Source organism: Glycine soja, chromosome 12 (genome assembly GCF_004193775.1).
Source record: "Glycine soja cultivar W05 chromosome 12, ASM419377v2, whole genome shotgun sequence".
NCBI classification, from domain to species: domain Eukaryota; kingdom Viridiplantae; phylum Streptophyta; class Magnoliopsida; order Fabales; family Fabaceae; genus Glycine; species Glycine soja.
This window is the reverse complement of record NC_041013.1, coordinates 16,562,348-16,574,300: the sequence shown is the minus strand read 5'-3', so window position 1 is coordinate 16,574,300 and position 11,953 is coordinate 16,562,348. Positions and strand designations below refer to the sequence as shown.

The window sequence follows — 11,953 nt, the reverse complement described above, 5'->3', positions numbered from 1 at the left end:
TTTATTAATTTAATTGTATAAGTGGCCTAATTTTAGAAAACACATTAATAAAACTAAGCTATATACACAAAATTAAGCTAAAGAGAAATGACCACTAGGCCAACCCTATAAGTTAAGGGTATCTATTTGCTAAAAGTTAAAAGTTCAAGGTGTGGTTGTATATTCGTTTCCCTATTTTAATTTATTAATTATATAAGAGGCCTAATTTTAGAAAACACATTAATAAAATTAAGGTATACACACCAAATTAAGCTAAAGAGAAATTACCATGTTATATTACATAAATTAAAGAAACAGATCAATAATAAAATAACTAAGCTTCTAGCTTATACGGGCAGACATCTTATTAACTAATAAAGTTTTGATGTAATCCTTCATTAACCCTCCTGCATTTGTATAATTATCTTCATCTTTGTAAAGCACGTCCATCATGCGCACAAGGTTGACAACACGCAAAAGAAAATTCATTGGCACTTCAGTAGGATTAAGGCATGCCTCATTGATGTCCTTCCAAGAACTCTTAACCATCTCAAGTAGTTTATTAATGGCATCTTGCCTTGAGGTGTTATGTTGCTTCATATAGCATTCAATGCTTGATGCAATGTGTCTTCTTTCCTGCTCAAACTTCGGGGAAAAAAATAATACTAAAGAAACCAATGTTTAACCGTTAAAGTAAAAGTTGGTTTTACCAAAATTATAAGGTAAATTAAATGTCTTCCTCTCCTAACTCTTTAAAAGTTATGGGATGACTAGATCTTTTTAACATAAGGTAAATTAAATGTGTTTTTCATTCATCTTTTAAACTCAAGTTTCTTTTGTATGAGTGGTCATATGCAACCTAGTAGCTCAAATGTTAGGATAAGAGCAGTGTTATTATTACTTCTTGTCAACAACTTCTTTTTATATAATTAGGTTTAGTTTACGAGACTCCCTTGAAAAACATTAACATATTCTCTTTTTAGTGAAATTAATGAAAAATTAATCTAACGTTATAAAACATTTTGAAAAGGAAAATAATGTATTTACCTCATTTCCAACAATGTCATCCATAAGCCTACTAATAATCGAAGCAGCCCCAATAATTATTGGATCACTTGTTGCCCATATAAGGACCTCCTCTGTTGTATCTTTCATGCCAACAAAACATATGGTGATCACCATAGAGTAACCACTTGATACAATTCTAACTTGCATGTACTCCTCTATTGTCGGTGTATGATTGCAATGAAGCCATCTTGCCTCAGCCATGTGAGCCTTGATTAATCTTTTCATCTAGAATTAAGTACAATTATATAATATTGAGAAACATGTTCCATACTTTTGATTGGTTATAAAAATAAATTATTCCACACACATGTATCTCAAATATATAATAGGTTTCGGAATAAATGAAAATTAATATTTAGATTAAAAGCTTTAAGTTCCAGTCATAATAACAATTTTTTAGCAGACAAACATAAATTTTCATTTTTTTTCAAATGAGAAAAAATATCTTATGAAAGGATATGTATTTTTTGAAATCCTAAATGGTATAATTGATGCAATTGGCAAAATACGCATTGTCCAATGTTCATTCAGTAGCTCGAATAGAGAGTCATGTTCGATTTATTGTCAAAGCATGTTTTGCCAATGACAATATTCATAATTGTAGTAAATCAAAATCTCTTAGGAGGTTTTGTTATTATATATTATTGGTTAGATTCCTATAATAATAATATAAAAAAATTCTATACACCTTTAACTTGTCTATGGTGGGGACGTGTGGTTCTTTTAAAGTCTGTTTTGCAAGTTATATCGGTCTATTATCTTTCTTTTCTCAAGGCTCCGATAGGTATAATCTCTCTCATTGAATCTCTATTTCAAAAAAAAAAAAATATTTGGGGGGAGGGGAATGTCGATTGTAGAAAGATACATTGGGTGAGATGGGATCAAATATTTAAGAGTAAGAGTGAAAGGGGGTTGGGTATTACATATTTGAAGGCTCTAAACTTAGCCTTGTTAGGAAAATGGAGATGGCATATGCTGGTCAAGAAGGAAAGTATGTGGTCTAAGGCATTAGTAGGTATATATGGTGAGTTACAATGGACAGATAGGAAATGGTCGTGGTGGTGGGCAAATTAAAGGTGTGGGGTGTAGATAAGGAACAATGACGGGGTTGTGTTAATTGGTTTAGAGAGTCATTGGAGAAGGTTGTTAGGAATGGTAGAAATACACGCTTTTGGTTAGATCCATGGGTGAATGGAGGGCTTATTAAGGAGTGGTTTGCAAGGTGTGTAGTGTAACCATAGACCTCTATTAGGGATCTAAGTAGCAGGAAAGAGGGAGAATGGGTTTGGGAATGGAAAAGGAGGAGAAATTTTTTTTTCAAATAACCTATTTAGTCTCTTATCCTATTTTTTCTTCGGTTTGTTCTTTTATCTTTTAAAAAGTTCATCTTAATTTTTTATCTTTTTAATTTGATTCAAAATAGTCTTATTGTCAATCTAAAACTAATGTCATTAATCAGATAAAAATATTTGTGGTTAAAAATCACCACAAAATATAATCTCCCTCCTCTTCTTCTTCATTATCCTCTTTTCGTAAACAAAAATAATTAATGAAAAATAAACTATCCATAGAATCAACAACAATCATAAACCATGAGAAATTCAAAGCTGCACACTGTAACAATCACAGATCTACCAAAGTTGGTGACATTGAAGTTGTGACGTAATTAAAGAAGAGTGAAAGTGAACCTCAGAATCGTGATGTTGTGACAAATCTATGCTTTACACCATAGAGAAGATTTTCAAAAAGAAACCATTGACGAGATTTGTGTAAATTCTTGTTGAAGAAGGCTTATAAATATCACAACCACTTCAAATTAATTTTGTAAGAGATCTATGTGTAAATTCTTGTAAAGTTCAAAATTGCTCTCAAAATACTTTGATTATATTGAGAGAAAACATTGTACGCTAAGATTGTCTATCCGTCTGTAAGACGATTGAGTGTTAGTCATCGTGCAATCAAATACACAAATCTTATAATTTGTGTTAGAGCTAACAGCGGTTTGGTAGGATTAAGAATACTTGTTGTAGAGCTTGAGTTAAGAAGCTAGAAGTGGTAGTGATAAATACTTGTAACTTGTTGAAGTTAGTGAAATTTGGTGATTAGTCAAGAACTAGATCTAGTCTCGATAATTGAGATGAACGAGTATAATTTCTTGTGTTTTATCTTGTTTAATTTCTCGTCTATGTTTTAAACTGAGTTAGGGTTTGAATTTAATTTGTCTTTAAAAATCTTTGTTTGTCTTGCTAGTCTTGAAACCATCATCTGATTGTTTTGCAAAAATTTGATATATGTTTTCATACATGTTTATCTTCAGACGATAATGTTGTTTTGGAAAAAAGTTTTTAAAATTTGTAAAAATCACAATTCAACTCCTTTTCTTGTGATATTTATCTTTATAGAGCACATGTTTGGATTGGTTGAACATGATTTTGACATTAAGCAATGATATGCAGGTTCACTTTCTACAATTTAGAGAATCAATGTTGTTATTGATGTTGAGGGATGGCAACTTATATGGTTTGTTGTGATGCTGTCAATATGGTTAGGTAGAAATGCTATGATCTTTCGTTAGTAGCAAGTGCACGTAACAAACATGGTGGAGATGGCCAAAATCAATTCATGGAAATGGCTTAGAACAAGGAAAAAGGGATTTTTAGTACTTTTTATTTGATTGGTTTCACAACCCAACAATATGCTTGCGGACTAATATCAGAGGATAAAATTTGCCCAAGCATAAAGGATGGAAAAGTTTCCTATTGTAATTTGTTACTAATAATGGTGTTTTATTTTGTCCATTTTGTGGACCGCACTGTTTTGTAAGTTTTGTTTCTTTGAGGGGACCAATCACTGCTTGTGGTTGACCTTTCCTTCAATAAAGTTTGGTTGTTGCTAAGAAAAAGTATACACAGAAAAAGATCCATATTCTAATGCCTTCCCACACTTCAAAACCATTAACTAGAAAATAAAAAAAAATACAATTTAAAGTTTTAAATTCAAAATTAAGAAACAAAGAAAAAGTCAAATGGTATTGAAATTCACTTTGCTTAATTAATTTGTAACTGTCAATAAAAAAATGATAAGAAAAACTGTATGTAGCTATTGCCAAAATGAAAATAAAATTAATCATACCTCTTTCTTAGCATACTTGATGCAATATACTTTTCCTTGTTTTCTCATCTCTTCCTCTATTTCTTCATAAACATTCAAAATTTCCATATAACATACTTTCATATATTCTGGGAGATCATCCAAGCAACAAATATCCCACCTGGTAGTCATTGGAAAATTGAGTTTGATATATTTAAAGAAATAGACTAAAGATATAATATATATGTCATTTTGATGTGTCTAACCTCTCAATTGCATTGGTGAAAAGCTCAAGTTCGTCAATGGTTCCATAGGCATCATACATGTCATCAATGACAGAACATAGAGCAATTACTTTCGTTGTTATCCTTCTAGCAAGAGAATATTGTGGCTCAAAGTATATTCCCAAAATCCAAAAGTAACATTCTACAATCCTATCTCGTACAAATGGCAATTTCGTTGAGACATTTAAATTCTTAATCCACCACCTGATCACCAAATCCAATATTAATTCCTATAAAAAGGATCTTAGACTTGGATTCATTTATTTGTTTAACGAAATTAAAGATCATATTTAACTTTTGAGAAAGATATTACCTGGTCACATTGTTAACTTCTTTCTGATGTAACTCCTGCAACATATTAAAATCTAGTTTTGCAAATGTTAGCAAATTTTCATCATGTGAAGGATCTTCTTCGTAGAAAGACATATAATATGTGGCCTCCAGCCTAGGCAATCCCTTTCGAAGTGATCGTCTTAAGCTATGCTTGACTTGTGCAATCATAGAAGGACTTAATTGGGTAGTTAGAGACTTAGTTAACTGAACAAGAGCGAAATTATGTGCTTCTTCAAGTATATCCTCTCCATGCATTCTTAGTTCAGCAGCTTCATACAAGCTCAACATTCCTTGTATATCATTGGCTGCTTTTTCACTAAAGTTTGTAGTTTGGTCTTTGAATTTGTAAAATACATCTGTTAAATTAATAAACATATATGTGTTAATTCCAATATATATGTGTGGATGTTATCACACAAATGAATTCAATGCATATTTAAAATCAAACAATTTGTATAAATAGGTTTGAATCACCTTATAAACCCAATTAACCCAATCCAGAAGGTGAAAAACTCTTTTGAATCAAATAATTAGTTTTATTTAGTTTAAAAGAGACAAAAGCCTTATGTCAAATTAGATCTTAGGATGTTAGGGAAATTTCAAATCTAAGAGATTTGAGCCGACCTATTCCAAAGTATATGTATTTTGGGAAATTTATTTAAGATAATTAGTCTATGATTCTCATTTTTTACCCCAAACGAAATAAAGCAAAGGCAAACTTTGTCAATGTTATTCTCAACCTGCCAATGATCTATCTTGGCTGCGCTAACATGCTCCATATCATTACTATTTAAAATATTTATATATGTTATAGTTGTTTATGTATTTTTCTTTCCCTTGCATATACATTTGAAATTGTTCTTTGTTAAGGTAAAAATCTCATTACTATACTCCACTGGTTTGTGCTTCCCGAAAGCACTACATTATCAATAGTTCAGGTTCTAGCTACAATCATTCTTGAATTGTTTGAGCTTATTTTTCCTCTAAAGTTGACTCAAGTATATTCCTAGGCAGCTAAATATCATTCTTGATGTAATGCAATGTCCCTAGTACCAAAGTAGTGAATGAGAAATTTAATATAATCATGGTGAGTTACGATGTGTTATTGTTATGTTGAAATGTAGATTTGGTGAACTGTTTTACACTTACTTGATGAAATGTGATAACCTTGTTGTCTAAGCAACCGAAAGAGTAAAGCCACATGAGGAAGATCATCATCGTGAGTTATGATATTATTGTCCTTTGTTGAAATGTTGTAAATTTGGTGCAATGCTCCATCAATTTCATGTTCAAAATGGGAGGAAACACCCAAGCGTTGGACTGAGTCAATAAATTCTAATTTAAAATAGAAATTGTTATCAATAGGAGCAATAAGCATCGTCCTCACTTCCTCTTTTATTAGTTGAGCTTGTTTGATGTGACTATCATCTTCCTGGGTTTATGAAAAATTGAGCATATGAAACATTACACTAATGTTGACAAGAGTCAATGGTCAACTCAATATATCAAAACTTTAAAACCATAAAGTAAAAAGAAGGACCATTTAATTATATGCATCAATTGATGAATAGTAGTTAGGCAACAAGGTTTCTAATCTTTTTTTTTTTTTTTGTGAAATACTAACAATAGATACATTTTTAACATATTTTTTCATTCTTTCTTATTAGTTAAAATATATTTAGAATCACAAAATTATGTGAGTCACACTTCAAGTTTGACTAACCCTACTTATAACTTAAGTTTTTCATAAATTTCAATCAATGATTAAAATATTTAATAAACTCTACTCATGAATTTTAAACATAGGTTAAAAATGTAGTAGAAAAAGTATTTTAAAAAATGTGTTACCAGGAGGCATTCCTTTAATGGAGATGATATATATTAGGCAAATTCACTTATTATTATTTATTTTAGAGAAATGTTAGGAAGTTCTTGACATACTATTTTGAACACACTTTTATTGATAAAAATTTATTGAAAATGATAAAATTTATATATGAGTCTCACATCATATTGAATTATATATTCTCATCTCTCCTTATTTTTTTTAGTTTTCATTCAATTTTGACCAATTAAAAATTAGTGTGTTTGAGTATGTTTGTAGTACTTCTCTTTATTTTATGCGACTTTCGTATGGTTCACATGCTCATACTTCACTTGATTTAACATATAAAATTATAGAGAGATATAAGGTGGGTTGGATGGTTAAGGGAGAAGGAAAGAGGAGAAAGATCACATGCTCAATCTCCTCTATTAAGAAAAATTAACATTCTAATATTTAGTGATAAAAAAAACATATAAACTTAGTATACTACCAAAATAAACGTTTTATGTATATAGGAATTTTTCAATGTACCCACACTTATTTTTTTGTATGAGTGCAATATTATTGGTTTATTTTAAAACAATTTCTAGTTATAATTTGCTAATGCACTCATATTAAAGAACAAGTGTACAAATAGAACTAAAAATATGTTATGTTTAATAAAATTAACTGAAAAGCTAGTTGAAAGTTGAAAAGTTGCTGAAAAGTTAGGAAAACTAAAAGCTACTAGCTAGAAACTAAAAACTAACTTCCTAAATGATAAGTATTCCGTAAAACTAATTGTTAAATTAGTTAAAAAATGCAAAATGACAAAAAAAATCATGATTTATTTAAAAATGGTAATAAAGAAATTTGATAAATATATCAAGAAAAAATAAAGAAACTATAAAAAACTAGAAGTTAGAAGCTAGTGTTTTAAGTAGCGATTTAAAAAACTTTAGAAACTACTAAAAAAATTATTTACTGACAGTCAAACAAACTTTTCAATTAGTAAAAATAGTTAAAAATTAACCAAAATATCTTATCCAACATAGTCTTAATACTTGAATCATCGATAATCCATAGTTAAAATGAACTTTTCTTATACAAATGAATTTATTTATAAAATATATTTTTTATAACCAAACATATAAATGAGAAAACCTATTTAAAAGAAATTAATATAATTGAGACTCTTGCCAAAAAATTAAATGATCAAAAGAAATTGACGTAAAAGGAAATAGTTATAGACATAATTAATATATTTGAGCAATTAATGACAAAAAAACAACTATAGCAATCAGCGTATATTCTATCTGCCTAATGCATAAAGTTATTAATTATTAATACAAATAAAATCTAAAAAATGAAATCAAAGCAAAAGAAGCACCAAGTAAAAGAACTAGACACGTTACTTAATGTTTTTACTCCAACAGGTTTTGAACATGAAAATATTGCAATATTAGAACGATGACTCAGTGTAGACTGTGTTGTCATGGTCTTGTTTTTTTCAATTTTTTTAAAGAAACAAATTTCTGAAAAACCAATTTTTTAATATCTTATATTTTTTTTTTCGAAACCAACTTACTACATAGGTTTTGAGGAAACCGATAAAGTCCTTTTATAAAAAAATGTAGGCAAGAAAGTTTTTTTCTTTATTTATTTATTTAATTTTTTAAAATTTTTTACTTTTGTTTTTTATTTTAAAATGCACCATTTTTTTTGTTATTCATCATGGCAGCTTATACGATCCTAGTCAGACCAAGAATAAGTCTTGTTGAATTAGAGGATGACTGATTAGTTGGGCAAACAAAGGATGAGAGATCTGAGTCATCAATGTCAAGAAACTACCATGAATTGTTATCCATTATGAATTAGAGTTTGTGAGAAAAATAAATGGTTTGAGGATGATGAGATAGGGTGGATAACAAACAGAGGTGTTGAGTTGCAGCTAACTGCTCTACTGTATATATAATAGGTGATCTATTATTTTCACATGACTGATACAAATGACTAAGATCTCATCGAAAATATAAACAATTTGGATTGAGTCTTAATTAATTAAGTTTGTTTTGTACTATTTGAAAATTTTAATGTTTAGTCTAATCGCTAGTAGAAAACATTGTTCAATCACATCGTCTCGAAACATGCAATGTGAGGTAAAAATCGTATGGGAAAAAGCAACATGGGGTCACATCTTTTTTTTGGTACAAAGGACGGGATTCCTGACCGGTGAACAATAACCTCATTTTTGTAACACGTCATTGATTATTGTCAATACAATCTCGGTCACTCCTTTTCTGGCAAACAAGACAAAGCTCTTTAGGATTCCTAACGGGTGAACAATGACCTCGTTTTTGTGAATGCATTATGTGCGGTTGATTGTAGTCAGTGCAATCCCAACCTCTCATTTTCTGGCACAGAGGACAAGTCTCTACAAGATTCCTAACGAGTGAACAATAAATGCATATATATATATATACATATATATATATATACATATATTTAAGTAATCCAATTATTTTACCTAAACAAATTAAATAAATAAAACATTTTAAATTTTAATACTATGCATTAATTCATGTAAAACTATTATTACTTAAACAATATTTTTTAAAAAATAATTAATCCTTAAACAAAACCAAATTTATCTAGTTTGAAGAAGACGAATGATGAATTGCAACAATGAAATTCCAAGATGAAACTTACGTAAGCATCATAATCCTCTGGGACTAACACAATTAAAATAGATAGTGTTTAAAAAGAAAGCAACAACAAAATTCCAATTATGAATTGTAAGTTTATTCTAAAAAAGTGACAAGTACTTTGCATAATGACTACACAGATTCATCATGCATCAAAGCAATTATCTATTTAGCCATTATTGGTTTCTGCAGCTGGGCAAGGATTTCCTCTGGAGAACACCCAAAAGTTGCATTCAACTTAATCGAACCTTTGCTACTATATTCTGAATAGATGAAAAATATTTTTCCAACATCATCGTTGTGTTTTAGCTTCATACAGTTGTATGCAACACAACCGTCACTTACGTAGTTTGGTTGATGGTAAAAAACATTTATTAAAATTTTGTAGCCTCCGTTGGCGTCAAAAATTGTTTTCTTTAAGGAAGCACACGACATGTCCTCAGTTATTGTGATGACTTTTGGATCAGTAAGGAATTCAAACACTATCCCTTCATTTGTTGCAATCATGTCACCATTGCAATACACAAGAGCAGATAAATTGTCCGTGTTTTAAGCAAATACGTTGAGTTGCATCTAACCCCCTATTGTTATATATATTAGGTGATTTATTGTTTTCACGTGACACATATCAACGGCTGAGATGACACTGACAATATAAATGGTTTAGATTGAGTCTTAATTTATTACGTTTGGTTTGTGCTATTTAAGAAAATCAGTGTGTAGTTAAATTGTCTTTTAGAAAGTATTGTGTAGTCACATTGTCTCGATACAAGCAACGTGGGGTCAGATCATCTCGAAGAAATACATGTTCAAGAAATTCGTGTGAGAAAAATGCAGTGCTCAGTCTCAATGCATTATTTACTTGTTCATTCAATCAACAAGGACAAACTGACAACAAACATAATAAGACATAATTAACAAGGGCAAGTAATTAATGTCGTCTGTGTTCACCAATTCCACATCTAGGTGGTAGCCTTTTTCTTGTCGGTTGTCGACATACTCGACTATGTTCTTGTGGTTCAACTTGTTCATCAAGAACAACGGTTGGTTCTTCCTACACAAAGTTATTAGTGGAAGAACATCCAACAATACTTTGGTGAAAGGATGCAAACAATGGTATGGGCATACTTTGCATGTATGCATAAGCAAACTCCGATATGCGAAGATCTGTACCCATGAGATTGCTTATAAAGTATTCTCCGCTTGCACTAAAGAATTATGGATTGTACGCATAATCTTGTTGATGATGATGAGGTTGCGGCATGAATTCATATAATTGAGCATGTAGTTGTAGTCCTTCATCATGCATGCTGGAAGCCACTGGTGGACTCTATTGTGGAGGATGTTGTTTAGCTTCAATGCCTGGAGTTGAACGAGATGTCACTCTATCGTTTGGAAAAGTTGAAAATTGTTTAAGGAAAATTTTAAAATTTTCTCGATATCAATTCATGTAGTGACTAATATGTTCAATCTTCCCAAGAATTGGTTGGCTAATTAACATATATTTGTGTCTTTCCTTTCAAATTGCAATCCACTGTTGATGTTCCTCTGTCCAATTGTGTCAATATGTCCTCTCATGTCAGTATGATGGACTTTGTCAAGATTATGCAGTGGATCTGGTATATTTTTATAAAGTCCAAATTGGAGCATGACCCTGTCAGTTTGATGTCATACTACCACTGGAAAACAGATTAAAGCTATATAAGCACTCCATATTTTGAAATCTTTGTATGCATTTTCTAGCAGAAATAAGTCAAAACCTCTATAAGGTATCCAATGGAATTGAAAAATTAATTTGCGTTTATAAAAATAATGATATTGATTTTTGAATAAATAAATAAAACAAAGGGTTTAACCTTCTCGTTATGCATGTTGTCGAATCTTGACTTGTAGCCGATGACATCACCACGTGAAATTCCATAAAACCGTAAGCCTCTCCCGCTCCATCTAGTCAAATGGGATATGTTAGTGTCAAATACATTACTGAAAAATGAGCTTTGTTTGAGTTAGAATTTTTTGTTTACTTATTTGCAAGTGGATATTACGGTTGGCACTCGAAACATTTTCTTTGTACAAATGTACTAAACATGTCGAACCCTAGTTATACTGGCCAACCCGATCAAAATCTGTTAACAGGGGTAGATACATCAGGTGAACTTTGTTCCTTGACTTGTTTGGCATTAACACCCCACCAATGAGCCCTAAAATGTATGTCTTACAATGGCCTGCTAGTTTTTGTGGTGTGGGTTCTGCTGGAAGAGTCAACATGTGTTCTTTTAACCACTTTAGTTTAAGTGTTGATCCGCCAGTGCATTCTCTAGGGGAATAACACCTATATATTTTGTGCAAATTTATTGTCAATCATAATATGTTGGGATAGTAACTGGTCTACCATCAATGCGTAAACCTAGTTGTAGAACAACATCTTCCAAGGTGATTATGTATTCACCAATAGGAAGATGAAATGTGTGTGACTCAGGTCTCCACCTTTCAACCAAAGCAGCCACTAAAGCACCACTGATTTTAACTTGTCCGAGCTCTGCAACATTTGAAAAACCAGACTGAACCGACAAAGGTTCAATTCTAGGATCTGGAGAGGGCATTGCCTTAGCATATGATTGAGTTACATCGTTTGTTACATGAAGAACAAAAACATCATCATATCTACTCATGATGTACATAATTAACAT

General features: G+C 30.9%; 1 protein-coding gene across 1 annotated transcript; it reads right to left on the bottom strand.

Moving 5' to 3' along the window:
* Nucleotides 1-205: 205 nt before the first annotated feature.
* LOC114379503 ((-)-germacrene D synthase-like) lies at nucleotides 206-5,054 on the bottom strand. The gene is made up of 5 exons (XM_028338186.1): nucleotides 4,735-5,054; nucleotides 4,404-4,625; nucleotides 4,180-4,318; nucleotides 1,027-1,272; nucleotides 206-624 (listed from the first exon to the last, which is right to left on the bottom strand). The coding sequence occupies exons 1-5, from the start codon at nucleotides 5,040-5,042 to the stop codon at nucleotides 322-324; spliced, it is 1,218 nt and encodes a 405-aa protein (XP_028193987.1). The 5' UTR covers nucleotides 5,043-5,054; the 3' UTR covers nucleotides 206-321.
* Between the last annotated feature and the right edge of the window lie 6,899 nt (nucleotides 5,055-11,953).